This window comes from Mesoplodon bidens (assembly GCF_964165515.1).
Source record: "Mesoplodon bidens genome assembly, chromosome: 19".
Lineage (NCBI taxonomy): Eukaryota > Metazoa > Chordata > Mammalia > Artiodactyla > Ziphiidae > Mesoplodon > Mesoplodon bidens.
In genome coordinates, this window is record NC_138179.1 from 11,901,864 (window position 1) to 11,924,669 (window position 22,806).

General features: G+C 48.5%; 1 protein-coding gene across 2 annotated transcripts in view; it reads left to right on the forward strand.

Moving 5' to 3' along the window:
* ASIC2 (acid sensing ion channel subunit 2) overlaps positions 1-22,806 on the forward strand; it is a gene marked incomplete at its 5' end in the record, with an annotated part of 988,380 nt that overhangs the window by 919,933 nt on the left and 45,641 nt on the right. For both annotated transcript variants that reach the window (XM_081218213.1, XM_081218212.1), the window contains one exon: positions 11,174-11,301. In XM_081218213.1, the coding sequence (XP_081074339.1) occupies positions 11,174-11,301 (128 nt within the window). The remainder of the gene's footprint in view (positions 1-11,173; positions 11,302-22,806) is intronic.

Genomic DNA, 22,806 nt, shown 5'->3' on the forward strand with positions numbered 1-22,806 from the left:
CCATGGTAGAAATTCAGTAGGTAATATTTAAAAATTTTAAAAGCCAAGAAATAACTGTCAAGCAATTGATGTCCATGAAAATATGAAAGTCAGTACCAGAAGAAACAGCTCAAACCAATGAGAGTGGTAGCCTCTGAGGAGTGGGACTCGGTGGGTAGGGAGAGGTGGAGCAGTACCATTTGGCTTTTTAAATGATGTACATGTATTGCTTTGACAAAAATTAAAATGAAATTAAAAAATGATCAGAAAATTTCCACGTAGCTGGAAGGTCTAAGCAGCTCTCAAGGGTAGCACGGTTCCCAGCCCCCATCACAAATGGGACACAGCAAGAGGGATACGGTTGGTTGCTATGGTTTCCCCAACACCTCTGCTTCCAGGAAAGACTCTTGTCCTAGTGCCTGGTACCAAGGACCTCCCCAGAGGGAGAAGTGCCGGCTCTGGACTGAATTCTGCGAGTCTGGAGCACAGGAACGTGCTGTGTGCGGCTGGCTGCGATTTTGAGCTCACTCTCAGAGTGGGCCTTCGTACTGGAGAGGTGGTCTCCGCAGGAGCCAAGGAATCTGGAGAAATGATGCCATAAGTCAGAAGCACCGCTGGAGGCAGGCATCCATTAATTCGCCAGGAAGAAGCCTGACTTCTGTCATTCTGAGAAAACCTGCTTAATGCACATGCTAAGTGCTGTGCAGAAAATATATGTGCTTCAGTTAAAACTCCCGGCCCAGTAAGCAGTGGTCTGAGGGGACCATCTAGGAGGTGGATGAAACAGACCCACCTCAGAGCTCATGTCTTCCTATCCAATAAATTGCCAAGAGCACCTACTATGTGCCAGGCACTGAGGGATACAGATGTAGGGCCCAGTCCAGGTTTTCAAAGTGTTCACGATCTAGGAACCATCTCGAGGCCTCCTTTTATGTGCGAGATGGAAATTCATTGATCCAATAGCTCTCACGTTAAGTGCCTTAAGGAATGGCAGGCATTTGCTGTCTGCTTGGGTGACATGTAAACAATTATATGTCATCAAGCGCTATGAAGGATAGAGGAAAGCTGTGGTGCAAAGGAGGGGATAATCAGGGAGGGAAAAGGTATCTCAGGGGGTGAGTAGGTGGCTCACAGAGGAGATGACCATCGGGCCTACTTTCAGGCCTGTTTGCCAGGTAGCTGGGCAGTGTATGGGAGTCAGAGGAGGTTGTGGGTCATAAGGAGGTGAGATGCCAGGCAGAGGGGGGGGGAATCGGAAGCAAAGGCCAAGGACAGGCCCAGGTGTCCTGGGGTGGCTGGATCCAAGGGTGAGACCTCGGGCTGGAGGGGTTGGCAGAGGCCAGATAACCACAGGCCTGGTACGCTCTAGCCCAGCATAGATGTTCTCCTGTGCGTCCTGCCCCCCAAAGTGTGGGCCTCCCACCAGCAACATTGGCATCCCCTGGGAGCTCATCAGAAATGCGAAACCTCAGACTCCACACGGAATCTGCCTGGTAACAGGATCCCCAGTGACTCACATTCAAGTATGAGAAGCTCTGATCTAGACCACTGTTTCCCACCCTTTGGAAATACGAGGATGACTTTTTTTTTTTCTAGTTTTGTTTTTTTGTTGTTGTTTTGTTTTGTTTGCGGTACGCGGGCCTCTCACTGTTGTGGCTTCTCCCGTTGCGGAGCACAGGCTCCGGACGCTCAGGTTCAGGGGCCATGGCTCACGGGCCCAGCCGCTCCGCGGCATGTGGGATCTTCCCGGACCTGGGCACGAACCCGTGTCCCCTGCATCGGCAGGTGGACTCTCAACCACTGCGCCACCAGGGAAGCCCAAGGATGACTTTTTAACATCAGAATATTTCTCAGACATCACCCCCACATGAATGCTCTCATGCTTTTCACATTTATTTATTGAAAAAATATTCAATATCAGGAAGTTGCTATGAATTCAGTAATGCTTTGAATGAATTTGAATTCTGTAGACACATCACAATCTACACACAGGATCTGTTCAGCAATCTGGTTATACCTAAGTTCTGCTGTCAGTGTGTGTCAACAATTTTTATCAGTAGAATCTTAAACATCCACCCACTTCCCCTATAGTTTTGGAGACATGGCACTTTCTCCTGCATGTCGGTTGCCCACCCCGACTTATCAGCTCTCTTAGCAAGTAATTTATAATCTCTGAGCCTGAATGAACTAAGGAAACTCATTATTTAAAGGATCCTTGGAATAAATCTTTGTGTAATGAGCCTAGACCCAACTCCACACTCAGCGCCTTCACTAATGTATGTTTTGTAAACGTTTTGTTTCATAGAAGTGCGTTTAGTGTGACCACACTTCTCTGTTGCATAACCAAGACCTAACGTTAACTATCTCCTGTGCCAACATGGGCACATTACTCTCCAGTATAGAAGGCACATCGCCTGCCTACTGTCCTTTGATCCTCACACACTCTTGTGATGTAGACAGGGCACTGCTAAACATTGAACAGATGAACCCACTTAACAGATGTGGTAAAGCAAGTCTCCAAGATGCTGAGTGACTTTCCTACCATTTCATGTTTAAGTACTGGAACTAGGACTTGATTCCATAGCTTCTGATTTGGTCCTTGGTTCTTTCTGCCAAGAGCTAGTGTTCCTTAAAAATGAAGAAAAAGAAAAGGAAAAAAAAAGGTTGCTTTGGATAACACTCAGTTCAACAAAGGGTAACAGGTTATAGGGTCTTTAAAATGCTAGTGTGTTTGAGGCTCTGCCAGAGGGGGCTGGGATTTGCAGCCTTCACCCAACTTTTGTGGCCGCTTGATAACACCTCCTGGGTCATGAGCCATTGGTGAGAACACTTTGCTACCTCAGGCTGTCGCCCTGAACAGACATAATTGCATCCCATCCAGCAGGGGACACAGCGTTGATCTTTCTTCCTCCAGAAGCCCAGCTCACCTCAAAATGTCACCCAGGAGCAATCAAGCGTGAGGGTTGCCATCTCCGTGATGGGTTCGGATTTTCTCACCTGGGATGCTGCTTAACTGGGCCTGTGTGCGAGGAGTAGGGCAGAGAGGGAGGACAAGAGATGCCTCGTCCATTTGTAGCTAGGCAGCAATTTGTGGATTCTTCGTGCTGTCTTTAGAAAAATCAACCTTTTCTCACTTGATATAAGTGCTGAACGGCCATGTCTAATTTTTTTAATCTGTTTTTCAGGAAATTAAAATGAGATGCAGTGAGGTTAGAGACTTGTGCGTGGTCCCCAGCTCGTAGAATTTTAGAGCTCAAAGTAACCTGAGAGATCAGCCATCCTTTGCAAGGCTCAGAGAGGCAATATAACTTGCCTGAGGTCACACAGCTATTAAGGGGTAGGGCTGGGAGTCAAACCCAGCTCTCTGTGACCTCAGAGCCAATGTTTTCTTTTATATACTTCCTGTTCTTCTTTCCAGGGCCCCACCTTGGGCCTCTTTGGATTCATGCCATGGATTTCTCTGTGCAAGCCAGGGGAGCATGAGGGACCAAGACGGCACCTCTCATGGGCCACCCAAACTGCATTTGTAGTCAGCCTGGTAGAAATACCAGGGCTCTCAAGGACTAGGACCGTGGCCCCTGTCCTTGTCACTGTCAGACATTCAGTGAGCTTTCCCTTGATCTCTGAGATAAGAGAACGCAGGCTTCATCCATTACCATGTTCAAACCCGTTCAGCATATTTTGCAGGAAAATGAGGCTCCAAGAGATGAACTAACTTGCCAAAGGTCACAGAGCTGGAAGTGACCTCACCCTGCCTGACCCCAGAGCCCCAAGCGTCTAACCAACTGTCCTAGGCGCTCTCTGGTTCTGACCTCCCGAGTACAAGGGGCCCACGTGTCCACTGACTCAGAATGCCTGGTTCGCTCCTTTGAGAAAGGGGTGCTCCGTCTCTGGGCATAAGCCCCGCCCACCCTGGCCCCGGTGTGGGAGGTGGGAGCCCCCAGAGCTCTATAAGCCATGCAGGGCAATTGGCTCTCCTGGGGGGAGGGGGGCAGAGGGTCCCGGGCCCCTCCCCACAGAAGCCTGGGCAGGCCATGTACATCCCTGAGTGCACCTCGGCTCGTGAGGCCTTCAGAGATGAAGATGCACTGGGTTCAGCTCTGCTGGGGAAGGTTAGCATGAAAACAGGAAGGCTCCGGTGGTCGTATCTTCAGATCCTGGAAGGAGGGGTAGAGCTAGAAACAAGTAAAATCTAAAAGCAGGCAGTAAAAAAAATAATAAAAATAAAAAATAAATAAATAAATAAAAAGAATAAAAGCAGGCAGTAAAAAAAAATAAAAATAAAAAAATAAAAAGAATAAAAGCAGGCAGTAAAAAAAAATAAAAATAAAAATAAAAAAATAAAAAATAAAAAGAATAAAAGCAGGCAGTAAAAAAAATAAAAATAAAAATAAAAAAAATAAAAAGAACAAAAGCAGGCAGTAAAAAACAATAAAAAGAATAAAAGCAGGCATTAAAAAAAATTAAAATTAAAATTAAAAAAATAAAAAATAAAAAGAATAAAAGCAGGCAGTAAAAAAAAATAAAAAGAATAAAAGCAGGCAGTAAAAAAAAATAAAAATAAAAATAAAAGAAATAAAAAATAAAAAGAATAAAAGCAGGCAGTTGTCAACTCAGTGCCAAGATGAACTCTGGAAGCCAAGGGCTACCCTTGCAGGTAGTGAGGTCTCCATTCCCAAGAGGCTCCAACCAATGGCTGACCTTCCATGGATGGTGAGGCAGAGAGGCCTCCACCTGCCTCTCAGAGGTAAGGTAGTAGATGCCCTCTGGTGACTCTGCCATCAGGATCCAAGCAAGAAATCAACAGCACCCACAGACGGGGTGATACAAGGAGCGATGAATGAAGGGCTAGTCACAAAGGTGCGGGCAAGGCTTAGGGAAGGCAGTACTGATGGGGCTGTATCCTGAGCCTGGCAGCAGAGAGAGCCATTGCCATGCCTGGGAAAGGGGGAAAGAGCCCGTATCAGAATGGAGCGCTCCCTCCAGGCCCTGAACCAGAGGTGTGCCCTTCCAAGGTGGCACGCAGCTAATGCACAGGGACCCAGCAAATAGAATGGAGAGACAGAATATCCCAGCCTGACTCTCCCCTCTCCCCCAGGTTCCTACCTGGGCCCACCCTTGGCTGAAGCCAGACAGCAGCTAGAGGGCAAGGGAGCCCAACAGTACACTTGATACAAGTGCAGCTCCCAGGGCAGAGAGCAGAGTGGAGGGGATGGGTAGGGGACAAACAGAGCCATCCTGCACTGAGACGCATCTCACCATACGGCTGGCCTCCCTCCCACCCTCTCCTCTCAAGCTAGCTATCCCAGCCGCTGTTACAAAGACAGTTTCCTCCAACCCAAGATTGCTTTGTACGAGCACATCCCTGCCTTAGCCTAGAAAATTCCTCCAGATTCTCAGAGACGCTTCTTTGCCTCCTCTTCAGTGTTTATTGCCTCTGCGTGCTTCCTGTAATTTGCAAAGATGAAAAATGTAAGCTTTTATTGTGATGTACTTTTCCCTGCCCCATTATGCATTCTGCCCGTGGCTCCCCACCACCACCGACCCCCCCGCCCGGTAGAGCTTCCCAATCCTTTCTGCAGGCACAGAAAATTCTCCATGGGTAGACTTCACCTGGTGCCGGCCGTGGCCCTGCTCCTAAAAAGGAGACTCTGGCTTCTGCAGGTTGAAGTCTCTTTACCACCCTCCTCCTGATGCAACATCATCTTTCATGTTACGCCGTCAGGGTTTCAGCTTGGTCCCAATTAACAAGGGCTCCTAACGCTGTGTGTGTGTAGTAACTTCCCCGTTCTCTGTACTCTCTCTCTCTGGGGCTTTGAATCTGGTGTTTATGATGTATAAACAAATCCTTCACTGCACTGGGAGGGGCCTGCACTCTTTGAAGCAGCTCAGTGTTGAATCTTTTGGTGGTGAGAGGAATAAGAAGATGGGAACAATGCTGTCCAGCACCAACGGGGTTTATCATCAGGGCTGGCTTCCTGGTTGTGTGACCACTGCAGTCACACAGGCTCAGGAGGGTCACACTCTTGGTTTAATGCTTTACCACTGCTGTCTTGAGTTTCTCCATAAATTTTTAACGAGGTGCCCCACATTTTCAGTTTGAACCCAAACACTGTGTGGGTGGTCCGAGTTCTTTTTGTTGTTGTTGCTGCTGTTGCTGTTGTTTTCTGTGCAGCCCAGCTGCATGTCGGTGAATGAGACCTTCTGCCTTGTGCAACATGGGAGCAAGCCCGTCACTGGGTGACACGTGGTGCTGGTGTTTCCTAGGGTCCAGCCAGACCCTGGCAGACAGCTGGTCAAAGGGCAGGGAACAGTCAGCTCAGCAGAGGACACTCCCTCACTCAATTCGTTTCATTCAACAAGTAGTTATTGAGCTCTGGTCTGTTCCAGGCACCATGCTAGGGGCTTTAGGGGATACGACAATGAAAGAGATATTCCCTTTCTCCAGCATCCACTCAGAACCCCAGAGCTATGAACCAGGACACCTGCTCACGTGAAATAAACCACACCCCTAGTGGGGGAGGAAGAGTGACGAATTGCAAGTCAGAAGACCTGGCTCTTGGCCCCTGCTCTGCTCTTGACTTGCTGTGTGACCTTGGGCAAGTCAATTCCCCTCTCTGGACTAGATCACTGCTGCCCAAATGTGTTTGGCCTCAGAGAATTTGTATCAGAATCCCTGGGCATGCAAGTTTCCTGGGCTTTACCCCAGAGGGACAGAATCAGAATTTCTAGGGAGTGGATCCCGGGGATGGTCACACACATCTCCACATGTGATTTCAATGTGCATTCTAGTCTGAGACCACTGGGGGTACGTGGGCGGAGCCTTTGGCTCTAACAGCCTATGCCTGATCACTTCATTTCTTAAAGTGTGTCTTCGTATTTGCACGATAGTGTGCCATGTCCAGGAAAGGCAGGAGCCGAGGGTGGGTACAGGGCAGGGACTGGAGGGAGGCTGTTATTCACTATCAAACTGGAGAATTACTCCATAGAGGGGAGCTGAGGGCAGTTGTGTGAAGGAAGAGGAACCACCTGGAGATGGGAGAATAAGTGGTGCTTTGGGAGAAGCAAGATCAGGGAGGATCTGGGACTATAATCATGGGCTGACTACAAATAGGAACCGCTCTGCTGCTCAGAACCCCACCCAGATCTGCTTCTGGACAAGAGACCCCACAGGGGCACCTGCATAGGAAAGCGGGGTGCTCAAGCCCTTGTCACCCTTACTGCTCCGAGAGGGCTGGGATCTGCTCACAGGAGACATTCTACAACTGCACTGCCCAGGAAGGTGGTCACCAGCCACATGTGGCTACTTAATTTTAAGTTTAATTAATTAAAATTCAATTGGATAAAAAATAGATAAATAAAGCAGGCCAAAAAGGTAATATGCGAAGTGATGGATATGTTAATTAACCTGATAGAGGGAATCGTTTCACAATGTATACCTACATCAAATCATCCCACTGTGCACGTTAAATACCACACAATTTTATTTGTCAATTATGCATCAGTAAAGGGGGGGGGTCATTAATTAATTAAATTATAAATTCAGTGCCTCACTTGCATGAGTCACATTTCATGTGGCTAACAGTACCAGGTTGGATAGCAAGGATTATAGAACATTCCATCTTGGTAGAAGGTTCCTCTAGACAGCATTATCCTGAAGAGGGCAGAAACCTTATTCGTATCTCTTCTGACTCTGCCCATCAGCTTGCATGCCCTTCCATGTTTGTAATGATAAGAGAATACTTTAGGAATTTACTCTTCTCCTGCCCCTGCTGCTTTTTTTTTTTTTTTACATCTTTGTTAGAGTATAATTGCTTTACAGTGGTGTGTTAGTTTCTGCTTTATAACAAAGTGAATCAGTTATACGTATACATATGTTCCCATATCTCCTCCCTCCCTCCCACCCTCCCTATCCCACCGCTCTAGGTGGTCACAAAGCACCGAGCTGATCTCTCTGTGCTATGCGGCTGCTTCCCACTAGCTATCTACCTTACGTTTGGTAGTGTATATATGTCCATGACTCTCTCTTGCTTTGTCACAGCTTACCCTTCCCGCTCCCCATATCCTCAAGTCCATGCTCTAGTAGGTCTGTGTCTTTATTCCTGTCTTACCCCTAGGTTCTTCATGACATGTTTTTTTTAGATTCCACATATATGTGTTAGCATATGGTATTTGTCTTTCTCTTTCTGACTTACTTCACTCTGTATGACAGACTCTAGGTCCATCCACCTCACTACAAATAGCTCCATTTCGTTTCTTTTCATGCTTCTTTTTTTTTTTTTTTTTTTTTTTCTTTTTGCGGTATGCGGGCCTCTCACTGTTGTGGCCTCTCCCGTTGCGGAGCACAGGCTCCGGATGCGCAGGCCCAGCGGCCATGGCTCACGGGCCCAGCCGCTCCGCGGCATATGGGATCCTCCCAGACCGGGGCACGAACCCGTGTCCCCTGCATCGGCAGGCGGACTCTCAACCACTGCGCCACCAGGGAGGCCCTTTTCATGCTTCTTGAATGAACTCCCCATCTGAACCCCAGCCCAGTCTGAGTAGCCCTGGGCGGCTCTCGCTGACACAGGCCTGCCTGGCTGTCCTCTTTGCCCATTACTCGCAGCACTTCTGACACCAAGGCCTCGTTTCTCATTTCTCCCCGTAACCACAGGTACCTCCTTCGAGCCTGTCCTACTGGCTCTAAGGTTTCTTAAGCTCACTTATATGGCAGGCACGCAGCTTCACTAGCTCTGGAAAACACGTTTTGGCATCTCTCCTCTCCCACCCCCTACAGCTCACTGAATGTGCTTTTCATTCATCCAAGCATGGGCATCCCTGTATCCCAATATCACTGTGTTCACTTCTCCCCCATGAAAGCCTGTTCTTTGGGCTCCTTGGCCTCTCCTCAACCCCTCTCTTGGGCGGACCTTAGAACACACCGCCACTGAAAGCTGGCCACTCAGCCTTCTGCATCTCCCCCATCCTCCCTCTCCCTCGGCTCCCTCCCTGATGTACCTGTGGGCCAAGCCCCAGGCTGGGCCATGGGCACCAGACTGAGCAAGAAGCACTCTCCTCTCTTGAGGCATCTGCCATCCATGGGAGAGATGGACACGAAACCACAGGCACGCAGGGACGTAGGGGCAAGAGTTTGAATGGAGCGATCTGGGTAAAGAGATGGCGGAAGACTTGTCTCTGCTGGAGGAAAAAGGGAGGTGTTCGCGGGTTTCATGGGATTCTCTACTGCTCCACGGAGATGTGTATGAAAGGATTCCTGGCTGAGGCTCTCTTTTGCCTGAACCTCATGTCAGCCACTGGATTCCTCGTCTAGATTGTGAGAGCCCTGCCTATTCTTCCTCTGGTCCCTGTCTGCCTACTCAACCTTGGCCTGTGCCCCCGACCTTGGAATTCTCACCCAGCTCTGGACGCCTCCCCCTGCCTTGGTCACTGGCCCCCAGGCTGACCTGGGTCCTGCGCATTCACGTGCCTGGCTCCAGCTCTTCCCTCCTCCTCGCCTTTCTCTTCTGTGCCAGCTTTAGAGTGTGTCCCCAAACTCTCCCTACGCTATGGCCCTGGGGCTGGCACACTGCCCCTCCTTGACCTCTGACCTCCATCCCCCCACAGCTTCCCTGATTTCTGCATTTACCCATCCTCTCCCTATTCTCTACATCAGACTACTCCTTGATGTGGATTCTAGATTGGCCTTGCCCATTAATAAGTGAGTAAAGGTTGGAGTCACAAATCTCTCACTCGTTCATGCAACAGGCGTTCCCTGGGTGCCTGCAAGATGCCCAGCCGTGCGCAGGGCCTTTGAGATCCAGAGAGAAAGCTCTGAACTTGGCCTCACCGATTCTCAGCCTTGTGGAAAAGACAGTGAGATAAAGGATTATGACGTGGTGTGGCAGAGGCTTTACCAGGCGTATGTGAAGAATACAACCAAGCAGGAGAAGGAGTGGCTCTGGCTGGGGCTGGGGGCTGAATCTTCAGTGATGAGAAGGGAGATGGTCAGGTGGACCAAGTCAAAGACATTCCAGGCAGAAGGAGATGCATGTGCATCCGTGTAGAGCAGGGATCAGTAACGACCAACGTGGTGGCCCTGGTGGGTTGGAACACATAGTGCCACGAAGCAGAGGGCTGCCCAGAGCAAGGCTGGAACGGGGGCAGGTGAAGGAGATTGGGCTCCTTATAAGTGACTCAGATTTGCATTTTGGAAAACTCAAGCTTCAGGCTGTTTGCAAAGAATAAGAGAAGGAGACTCAGGAAAGGCTGATAGATCCCATAGGTGCACTTCCCGCCAATTATGAGCACCAACTAATAGGATGAGCCAGGCTCTGCCATCCCATCCCTTTCTGCTGTCCCTCCCCCCCTCACTGCCAAGGGCCGTTTCTCCTGCCAAAGCACAAAAGGGGAGAAGCTTCTCTTCTAGTTGCCCATTTCCTGCCGCTCCAAGGGGCTTACAGGAAAGCCCCGTGCTTTTATTTCAGCTGCATCATCAACTGTATCATCGTGTTTTCCTTCTCCTGATCTCCTCGCCTCAGCTCATGGCCCAGTAGAGAAGTTAGCAAATAAAGAGAATAGGTGCTTAACTCACTTCATAATCCCATTCTATAGTTTTGGAGATTGAAGCAAAAAGTTGGTTGGCCTAGCTGACCTGAATTCGTTTCTGATTGCCACTCTAACAGATTGCCACAACCTTAGAGGCATCAAACAACACGAATTTATTATCTTACAGCTCTGGAAGCCAGAAGTCAAAAATGTATTTTAAGGTGTCAGCAGGGCTGCCTTCCTTCTAGAGGCTCTAGGGGAAATCCATTCCCTTGCCTTTTCCAGCTTCTGGAAGCGGCCTGCATCCCTGGCCTTATGGATCCTTCCTTCCTCCATCTTCAAAGCCAGCAGCATAGATTTTTCCATATCTCTCTGACTCTGATCCTCCCGCTTCCCTCTTGTAAGGACCGTTGTGATCACATTGGGCCGCCTGGATGACCAAGGACAATCTCCCCACCTCAAAATCCTTAGTTACATCTGTGGCATCCCTTTCACCAATGTAAGGTAATATAGCCACAGTTTCCAGGGATGAGGATGTGCACATCTCTGGGGGGCCATGATTCTGCCTGCCGTGGGGCCTTTCCAGCATCCTTTTGAGCTTTTCAGTCCCAGGACTCCATGAGCATCTGTTATCATTGACCCATGGCTCTGTCCATCTTTGTTCTTTCAGAGGAAACGACGTTTGAAGCAGGCGTGAAGGTTCAGATCCACAGTCAGTCTGAGCCGCCTTTCATCCAAGAGCTAGGCTTTGGGGTGGCACCAGGGTTCCAGACTTTCGTGGCCACACAGGAGCAGAGGGTAAGTCCCCAGGGCTCTCTGGATCAGTGGTCCTTGGCCTCTCCCGGCCACCCGCCACGTAAGGAGGAGAGATGGGATTCCCACTCCTGGAAGGCTCTGAATCCACCCAGGAGGCTGGAGCAGGGCTGGGCTGAGTAAAGAGACTCACCCTGAAATTGGAGAAATGTATCAGGCTAACTTCTGTAATCCAATTCTCCTGTACCGCCTGTCGGTTTCTGCAATTGGGCATGAGGGAAACCCAGCTTATTTGCTTTTTCACTCAACTGGTTGCGGGTATTTTTCCCAAAATGTTCTGAGAAAAAAAATCTTTGTTGGGGTGGGGTGGGAGTCCAGTGGATGCTGAGGGAAATTGCTCATCAGGGTTTGGTGTGTTTCATCACTGTGTTAATACAAAGCCAAGTGGCCTGCAAAAAGGAACAGGGATGGAGCATCACTCTCTTGTAACAGGGTTTAAGTGGAGGGAAGCCTCTTCATGGGTTCCTGTCTGCTCTCTGATTTAGCACCGGGGTAGGGACCCTCCCAGCCAGCCAGGACTTCTACATCAACTCTGTGAGTCCATGGAGTGAGGACTGGCACAGATGGGACATGGCTTACACACATCAGAAGGGAGACCTTTGTAAATTCTCAGTGGGGAGGAAGCCTCCAAACAGGACGGCAGAGAGACATGGGGATGCTTTTTTTCTCTTATCTCCCGGTTTGCCTAGAATAAAAGCTGGAGAGCCTATGACTCTGAGGGAGTCCTAAACCAGGTCACCGAAGACAATGTACCCTGGGAGGCCTGGAGCCAAGGATGAGGTGAATGAGTGACAGGGAGCCCAGCTCTAGGGTGTGAGGGAAGGAGAATCCGGAGCACGAGAGGAGCAGTCAGCAAAGAGATACACATGTAACTCAGGAGCTCTGCTGGTTTTTAAAATTTGACCCAAATCATCTTTCATCCAGTACTGATCGCTGATTCCTTAGCCATTTTATAAAGCGATCTTCTGTATTGGAAACTGGTTTTAACTCTCTAAGCGAGCTGTAGTTTTGAATCTCTGGGAAAACATGATGGCGCAAGCCTCATGAACTATTCCCTGTACTTAATGCCTGGGCAGTTGCTAAAGATCAAGGTCAGCCTCCACTGCAACACGTAGCAGGTGGGATGGTGGCTCTGAGACTGGGGTAGAGAAGGCTGGGAGGTTGGCCCAGCAACTAAGGGGCTCAGAGGTAGAGGCAGGCAGTGTAGGCAGAAGTGGAGTATTCAAGAATGTGCAAGATGGGAGCCTGGTGGAACAACTAGAAAACTGCATCCTAGAGGACAAAGAGGGAGGGCATGAAGCAGACCGCACAGAGCCAAGTTCAAGGCTGAGGATTTGAATCAGGAAGCATGAACGCAGACTAGCAGGTCAAGGTGTGCAGAGAGCCCAGAGCCCAAGCTATTAGCCTGGGTGGAGTAGCAAGCCTTCCTTCGAGTACTGTCAGATAAACAAAGCAGCAAGGACCGATTTAATCACTAATATACTATTGCAGTAGGGAAGAGGGTTCAGCCTGAACTGAACTCCATTTCGATTTGTGCAGAAGGCACTTGGCGTTTTAAAGGAAAATGAGGGGAAGGAAAATGGGGGGATAGAGGGTGCCTGAGCAGAGTCAGGGAAATGAAACATTACAAAAAGCCGGAAGTTAGGGGGTGGGGGTCAGTGCATGTGGAACCCATCCAAGTTTGCTAATAGGACCCCATCATAGTTAGGCTTCTCTCCTCCTGCAGAGACAGGGAGACAGGGGCCCTACCTTTTGGTCTTGGCAGGAACAAACAAACAGTAAATTCTTTTGGCAGTCTTGAGTTCTTAGGCAGGGACTTTAAGGGGGCTAGGGTCATCCCAGGGGATTTGGCTTTGCGCTGTGAGAAACTACGTTAGTGTAAAAACGTGTTGAAGACACAGTCATTTTCATAAAGAGCTTTCGTTGAATGTTTCAAAAATACTAAATATTCTTGAGCTCACTGGAGAATCCAGAATAAATACTACCTGGAGTTTTGCCCTCTGTTTGTCTCCTGCTCCTGGGCTTGTGTGGCCTAAGTAGTATTACGCTACCCTGAACAGCATACTTCATCCAAGTGCAGTAATACAAGCTGCACCTTCTTTGGATTTCTGCTGGCCTTTTTTATTTCCTTTATACAAATGTGATTTTTCAGAAGTCGATTGTTAACACTATTCTAGTTCTGTTCTTCATCTACACTATCCATTTCAATGAAAATGAAGTGCTAATGACAAGAAAGAAAGAAGAAAGAAAGGAAGGGAAGGAAAGCAAGAAGGAAACTATGTTAGTGTTTGTCCAAGTCTTTGTAGGCCAAGGTTGTGGCCTCATGGAGAAGGGGACACAGAGGAGCCTGGCTAGTCCTCCCTTTTGTGTGTGATGTGAGTCAATCTACCTCCCTTCGAAGAACAGGCATGGGTTAGACTAATAAGTGTGTCCATGAATTCTTTGACTATCTAATGGTGAATTTGGGGCTAGTTTTCCACTGCAAATCTGATTTTGTGTTTTGTGGAAAGTAACCACCACTCTGATCCTGCATGACTTACCTGTACTGACACCCCTCTGGTGTCCACATCGCTATTACCATGCAGAGGAAGTGAACAGCCTTCCTTGAAACCCACAGGGTAACTCCATCTCCCCGCTAGCGAAGGTTGGAAAGAAGGAAGCTCTCTGTGCTGCTGTGTCATTGGCTTCCCCACTCCGCACTGACCCCCCTTACTGACACCAGAGAAATTTCTGGGCCTGGTGGGAATCTGGAGCTGATAACTTCTCAGAACCCTTACGTCTCTTTCTCTTCCCAGCATGAAACAGAGGGACTCCCCGTGGCGATCAGGGACAGAACATATTCCCAGCTTCAGAGGACAAATTCATGGTTGGCTTTGAAGTATATTTTCAGAAAATCAGCCTCATTCATATTAGCATTGCTATGGTTATTATAAGTAATAATAAGATATTTGGTTAAACATTTTACAGTCTTCAAAGCATTTCCACACCATCTCATTTCATCATTTCATTCATATTAATAGAGAAATACGAAGACACATCCTGGAGCTAAATCTAATAATACATTATGTTTACACGTATATAAAAGAGCATATTCATAGGAAATAAGACTGGAAGGAAAAATAAGGCAAAATACCCACAGTGGGGGAATTCTGAATGATTTGTTTTCTTGTCTGGGTTTGCCACATGTCTTATAATGCGGCTTTGTTTTATTTACTTGTTGAGCAAATATTTGTTGAACACCTACTATGGGTGAAGCGATCGGGATACGGTGGTGAGCGAAACAGACCCAGTGTCTGTCCTTAGAGAACCTACATATTAGTGGTTTCTTTCACATAGGAAAAATAACCGTTAAATAATCTTAAGCCAAGTATAATTTGGGGATTGGCCCCCATTGGTATATTCTCAACTCTGCCATTAGTACTAACCTATCCAGCGGACCCTGGTTCTCAAACATTGATTCTAAGATGCGTATTTTTTTCACATTTTAATATTTTTGAAATTGGGGCTTGTTGCACGTCCGTTACAACTGGCGATGTTTTTTCTTTCTTGATAGCACATAAAATCACGGTGGTCTTACAACCTATAGTGGCTACACTGTTCCCATTCTAAGATTCTGCTGCTTCAGCTCAAAGCTTAAGGGAATCTTGGAAGAAGGCCAGAGATGACAAGACTATCTGGGGGGCAGAAGACCCTTTCCTAGAAACTTGGTGTGATCCTTAGGTCCTAAAGGCACTAAAGGAGAAACAGAGATATTTTTATAGAACCAGGTTGTTTTTTCTTCTCATCCAATTTATATTGATATTCATCAAGATATATCACTGGTCATAGAGTAAAAAAACAAAAGTCATTATGCTTTTGCCTATACACCAGTTACTTTGTATGAAGTAAATAATTGGGAGGGGACTTACTAAAGTAGTAAGGATGTAGTGGTGTAAAAATGTTTATCAATGGAGGCTATGTCTTGTTTGCAGGAACAAAAGTATAAAATATCAGGTCCCTGTTTTTTCAGTATTCAATACTGTCTGCTACTATAACATGTCAATTTTTTCTTCATCCTCCATTTCTAGCTGTGTCATTGATTTGCTGCCCATTAAATCTCAATCTGATCTGTCAAAAAAAAAAAAAAAAAGAAAAAAGAAACTTGGTGTGAATCATGCTAGGGAAATGGACTCCTGAGTGAAAGCTCTGAGCGGAACTGGTAACTTACAGGACTCCTGCCATGAATCCCTTTGTAAACGGGAAAGTCCTTTTGCCTGGTAAAGTCATCCCACCCGTGCAAAATTACACACGCACTTCTCTCAATATTTTTCACTTTACTTTGTCATCCAAAAGAACACACCATTGGGCTGTAACCCAGACCAAAGATTGCTTTTTTACATCTGTATTTGCCCTAAACCCAAATAAGCCAAGGTATGCCTCTGCCTTCCTTGGACAATCTGAGAAGTGCCCCCCTGGCTCAGCTGCTGTAGGAGCCCCTGCACCATCCCAGGACCCCCACCACCAGAGACAGGCAGTGGGATAACACGCTGAGAGCAGAAACAGAACACGGAGGGAGAGAACAGTTCCTTCTACCTGAGCGCACACTCCCCACCAGGCATTAAGCTGCAGAGACACTTGACCTGCATTATTTCATTTATTCCCCACAACAACCCCAAAAGGGAGATATTGTTATGCCATGTTCCAAATGACAAAACCGCACAGCCAAGTCACTTGCTTCAGGTCGCCGAGCTAAGGGAACTGCAGGACTCAGCTTTGAGCACAGATCTATCTGGGGAGAGAAAACCAGACAGGGAGCCCACAGGCCTGGATTCTAGTCCTGACTGCGCCAGGAGAACTTGGACAGGTTGCCTCCGTCCCTGGGCCTCAGTGTTCCCATCCACAGAATGGAAGGGCTGGGTTAGATGACCTCGAAGGGCCTCCAGCGTTAGCAGCCTGGGGGTCACTCGAGCACACAGGAACCACCTGGAAGTTTGGGCAATAGCAGTTTTGCACCTGCCCTGCCACCTGCAGACTCCCTCCTTCATGCCAGCTGGCGTGGGGTGCTGTTAAGGTCCATGGTGGCAAGGACATGTGAGATAAACCCCCCTCCCCTGGTCTGAGAGGCAGAACCTGGGTTCCCACTAGTGAGAAGCAGGGGTTGGGGTATGTAGCCACCCTGAAATTTTAGAAGAGAGGCTCTGGCCGTGCTCCTTGGTCGTGCCTCTTCCCCAGGCCACACACAGGGCAGCCACGTGGCTGCCCTACTTAAAACCCTTAAATTCCTGGGCTTCCTGTAATTTGCAAAAGCCCAACCCCTAATGGCGTCCGAGGTCCTGTTCAGCCTGGCCCCTGCATCCCCACCTCTCCAGCCTCATCAGCTGCCCATGGTTGACCAACCTGTCCCCTGCATCCCAGTGTCGGAGAACCATGCACCAAATACACCATGCTCTCTGATGCCTGCCTCTGTGCGTTTGCCCCCACTGTTCTGCCCAGCATCCCTTCCTGGTCTTACCTACCTGGCAAAGGCCTAGTCCTATTTCTAGCTACTGCTCAAAGAGCACAGTCTCTAAGAAGACCTTCCCCGTCCTGTCCTGCCACACCCCAAGGAGCAGCTAGTCGCTCCATATAACACCTTATACATTCATTTATTCCTTCAGCACATATTCACTGAGCACCTACTTTGCTGGGAAGATGAAGATGAGGGAGACCTGGTCCCGCCTTGGAGCGCTCACAGAATCAAGCAGGTTTCTCAGCAATTTTATCCCACTCCTAAGAGATACAAAACTCTCCCTGCAGAATCTACCTCGCCTTGTGCATCCCTGCCCCTACACCTGCCTCTTATGAACTGTCTTCCTTAGCCTCCATCAGCCCTTGGCTCACTTAGGCTGGGAGCTCCCTGAGAGCAAGGATGGTGTCTCTCGGATTCTCTATCCCCCGTGCCTCGCTTAGATATGAGCTCAGTAAGTGTGCAGGATTGAAAGAATGAATTACACACTAACGCTCACATCTGCACTCTGGGCCCCAAGAGCACTCAGATGCTGCACTCCAGCACTCTCCCTGCCTCCTCCTCCCCCGCCTGCCAAAACGCCCATTAAAATCTGCCCTGGGGGGCTTCCCTGGTGGCGCAGTGGTTGAGAGTCCACCTGCCAATGCAAGGGACACAAGTTCGTGCCCCGGTCCGGGAAGATCCCACGTGCCGCGGAGCGGCTGGGCCCGCTGAGCCTGCGCGTCCGGAGCCTGTGCTCCGCAACGGGAGAGGCCACAACAGTGAGAGGCCCGCGTACCGCAAAAAAAAAAAAAAAAATGAAAATCTGCCCTGGGGGCCCTCCTTCTCCCTGAGGCTGTGGAGCCAGGCTGTGATGGATGATGGTACCTGTATCATTTCTGGCTGCACACTTAGAGATCCTAATCAAAGCAAAAGCTCATGAAAGAGGTCAGGGCTGGAGACAGAGATCTGGAAGCCATCTGTGTGCACGAGGGTGGATGGAACAGATGGGAAGGTCCTCACCGAACTCTGGACCATGGGGAGAATTAAATGAGTGAGCGAATATATGTGAAAGAGAAAATCTGGGACATTCATGTAGTAAGAGCACAACATCTTCTACGTTGACGTCACCAGTCAGACTCTTTGCCCCTAACTGAAGGCGATTGCTAATTCTGATGGGACTTCCTGTCATGATTTGATATAAGAAAATTTTCATCATCTCCCACTTCCTCCTCAAAGAGCCTGGCGGTGAGTCTTGTTTTCTAAATGTTTATCCAATGTGTCCATCAAATCTTTATTCAACCACCCTGCCCATACTTCTTAGTGGGACTGAGAATGAATCTGCAGACCCTGGGCAGTCGGTTGGCCACCAGCCTTATTGTTCAGAAAGTTTTCGGGGAAACATGGCCCTGCGTTTATATTCGAGGTTCTCGGAAATGCCTTGGGGAACCAGAGTTGCTAATCACTGCCCAGATATACCCCGTTCTCACCAAGAAGCTCTTCTACTACCAGTCTGAAGCCATTGGGAATGAGAAGGTTTCCAATTCCACAACCTGGACTGTGTGTCTGTTCCTCACTTGGGCTGTATCCAGAGTACCATGGGAATGCGCACGGGCACACCACACCCTGCATCAAGCAGCTGCTCGCTAGCCTCTTTGGGGCTGTAGCTACACAAGGCAAACACAAATGTTTGGGTCCTGCCGGCCCCGGTTAGGTCACTGGCAGGCTGTGTGGGCACGATCGGCTCCTACAGAAGCCTAAGCCTTTATCATCAGCCTAGGTTGGCCGCATCTCCAGCTTTTGGAGGGGATCCCACCATGGCTCACAACGAGACACAGTATCCCTGCCTCTACCCCCAAATTAAAAAGGCCCAGATGTTGGGTGGGGTGCCCCCAAATGCTTCTGACATCTCCTCTCAAGCTTCCAAATACAACTTCCTAAGTGCCTTTCAAAAGAGAAGACTCATTTATCAATCTGACAGCTAGATCCATGGTCCTTAATATGCTTCACGGGCCCCGTTAAAAATGGAGGCTTGCCCAGTTGTGTTTTTCAAGTCAGGGGAGAGAATTTGTTCCACCTGCCTTCAGCAACTTCCAGACTGTCAAAGCTGGAGCCGCACAAACATGGTAGCATCCAGTTCTGCTCCAGAAAGCGCCGGGGAGGCACCAGAAGGCAGGATAGCCTGCTATGTGGCCGTCCCTCCATGCTCAACAGGGAATAGTGTTTCCCATACATAGATGAAAATAAGAATCAATTAAGCATCTACTAGCTTAGCTACTTCCTCACATGTTGCCACCCCTCCTCGAAGGGAGAAATATCTTCAGATCCCCAGATGGTTTTGCCAAGAGTCAGGTTTTCACCTTTTTTTCCTACACAATGAGAGTTCGTTTTTGTCAAGGTGGAGGTGATGACAGGGCATAGAAGAGGAAGGAAAAGGGTCCTTAAAAGAAGTGTCGCTTGGCTAGGATGAGCAGATGTGCTCAGCTCTGTTGGGGGAAATCTCAAAGCAAATAAAACATGCTTGAGATATGGGGATGTATGTATACGTGTAGCTGATTCACTTTGTTATAAAACAGAAACTAACGCAACCATTGTAAAGCAATTATACAATACATTGTAACTATGTTAAAATATATATATAAATATGTTTAAAAAATGCTTACGTCTTAGAAAGAGGTAAAATTATTCTATTTTGCCTACTCTTTGACTTCCAGCCTGTCCTCCTCCTTCCCTCCCTAAAGGAGTCTCCAAAGAGTTGTCTAGACTTGCTTCTCTCTACTTCCTCACCTCCCTTTCACTTCCCGGCCCTCCTCTAGCATCCCACGGAAACTCTTTGTCATCAAGGTGGCCCGTGAAATCTTTGTGGCCAAACCCAATCTGTGTCGGTAAGGACACTCCTCACTTCATCCCACCTGGTTTCCCAGCAGCATGTGGACTGTTGGCCACGCCCTCCCTGAGACCCTCTTCTCCCCACTCTGGTCTGGTTTTCTTCCCACCTCTCTTTCTGCTCCTCCTGAGTCACCTTCATAAGCAATTCCTTCTCTGTTCACCCCTGAGATGATGGGCGTCCCAGGATGCTGGTCTTCGCTTGTCCCATTCTGCAATTCCCTTGAATGAGCTCACCCTTTACCATGACTTTCAAAGCACTACCCCCAGCCCAGATCTCTTTCCTGACCCCCCAACCCGGGACTCCAGGTACTGACGAATGCCTCCCCTCGGAGTCCCGTGGGCTTCTCGAATCAAAAGTCTAAACTGAACTCATCCTCCTCCCCCGCCCCACACCTCCACCCCAGAACTGCTCCCCCAGCCACAGTCCCCCAGCCCTGTAAATGGCCTGAGTACAAATACGCACTCCCTAGATGGTGACCCTGCGCCTCAGTTCCTCATCTGTAAAATGGGAATAATGATGGTTTCTATCCCAGAGGGTGGCTAGAAGGCTAAGTGAGTTAACGCGTGTGCGCAGAACAGTTCTGGCATCCAGCAAGTGCTCGATAAACACTAGCTATCACTATCGCCCACCCCAGACACTACTTTAATTCAGTCCTTCATGACCTCTCTCCTGGGTAAGAACAGCAGCTGCCTGGCTGGTCTCCCTGCCGCCCACCTTGTCCCTCTCCAATCCATTCTCTGCATCAACACGAATCTGAGCATCTCCCTCCCTCATTTCTTCGAGGATAAAGTCCAGGACCCCCTTCACAGCCCTTTCTGTTCTGGCTGCTGCCTACCTTTCAGCAGCATCTTCCTCTGCCTCCCCGGCCTCCCACGCAAAGCACCAGCTCTCCCCAACTGTGGGCAGTTATTTCCAAGCATCACAAGCTATCTCTTCTCTCTCCCTGCCAGCAACACCCTTCCCACTCCTTCGTCACCTAATTTGTATGAGTCCTTCCTTCGAGATCCAGCTCTAATGTTCCCTCATCCAGAAGGCCACCCTGGAGTATTCTGTGTGAATCTCTGGCATAAAATTTACACATGATAATCATCTGTTTACCTCTCTTTCTCCCTACCAGATTGTGAGCTCTCTGAGGATATGACTCCATCTTATTTCTGTTCTTTGTATTTCAGCATTTTGTATAGTGCCTTGCATATAGAAGATACTTGATAATTATATCGAATGGAATGAGTGACTCAGTGACTCAGCTTTCTCTAGTTGCGGCGAGCTGGGGCTACTCTTCGTTGTGGTGCGCGAGCTTCTCATTGCAGTGGCTTCTCTTGCTGCGGAGCACGGGCTCTAGGCGCGCGGGCTTCAATAGTTGTGGCTCGTGGGCTTCAATAGTTGTGGCTCGCGGGCTCTCGAGTGCAGGCTCAGTAGATGTGGTGCACTGGCTTAGTTGCTCCAGGCATGTGGGATCTTCCCGGACCAGGGCTCGAACCCGTGTTCCCTGCATTGGCAGGTGGATTCTTAACCACTGCGCCACCAGGGAAGCCCCCTACTTTTTCTTCCTCAGGAGACAAGTTAATAAATCAGAACATTCTTTGGTTGGGCCATGCTACCCAGTACCACGTTCTCTTTTGATTCATGAGCACCATCTGAACTCTGAACAGGGTGGCCTTGGTTTCCAATGCCTGTTGTTTTTATATATAGGGCAAAAAAAAAAAAAAAAAAAAAAACTGTAGAGGACACCTCCTTATGCTGGCTGAAAGCTTTTTCTAGCCAACTGGGAAGGCTAGATAGTCACAAACAAATCTTTTAGAAATATCAACCAGAATGAATGTATGAATGAATGAGTGTGAACAGTCCTGCTGATGGTCAGATTCCCTTGGCAAGGGCAGGGGAAAGGGGGCCTGGAAAAGACATCTCTTTCCTATTTCTCCCCTCCTCCTTCCTCCTGAAAACAACTCTTGCCCTCCAGGGATGGCGAAATCCCAACATTTGTTGATGTTGTTACAAATGGACTGAACAGCCCCTGTAATCATTCGCTGTGAGCAAATAAATCTTAGTGCTCCTGTTAGCTCTAGCCCTAAAATATCTCCAGTTTCTCACCTGCTGAGATCTACCTCCTTTTGGCATTTAAAACATTTTAACAACAGCCATCTGGCTATGAACACAAAGTTACCTGAATCACCCAAGTTATTTGCATGTCTTGCTCCGTCGATGAGAGTATTGCTGTCTGAAGGCAAGGACTCTGAGCAACTAGCACAGACCCTAACGCTGTCAATCAATCAATCAATCAATCAATTAATTAATTAATTGCAGAGTGAATCAATATTGGCTAATGAATTGATTCAAACCCTGTAGCACATCCTATCATGGAACAAAAAACTCATTCCTAAATGAGAGTCATCACTCCTCGATTTATCCGCTTTTTACTTTTTATTTTTTTTTGGCCATGCCATGCAGCATGTGAGATCTTAGTTCCCTGACCAGGGGTCGAACCCATCCCCCCTGCAATGGAAGCATGGAGTCTTAAACAGGGAACCTCCAGGGAAGTCCCATGTTTTATGTTTTAAGACAGCACACCCAGTCCTTTGACACAATTAGGTGACAAAGGACAGGAAGATAGCATTTGGCCAAGGTCTCTAGGAGAGCCAAGAAGACTGTGAAAGGAACAAGCAGAAGGGGAACAGGGCCCCAGAAAAGATGACACCCATCTCTGGAGAGGGCCGACAAGACATCTGTTGAGTGGAGTGTAAACTGGTAGGGCCTTTTGGGCTAGAGATGTGGGTGGGGACTTAGCAGCATCCATTCAAATAAAAAAGCACACCTCCTCTTCAAAGGAGAGCAATTTTCCTTCTTGGAATCTGACATAAAGAAATATTGGGGCTTCCCTGGTGGCGCAGTGGTTGAGAGTCCTCCTGCCGATGCAGGGAACACGGGTTCGTGCCCCGGTCTGGGAAGATCCCACATGCCGCGGAGCGGCTGGGCCCGTGAGCCATGGCCGCTGAGCCTGCATGTCCGGAGCCTGTGCTCCACAACGGGAGAGGCCACAACAGTGACAGGCCCGCGTACCGCAAAAAAAAAAAAAAAAGAAAAAAGAAATACTTACACATGTACCCCAAGAAGCATGGATGAAGGTCTTTTCTGCAGC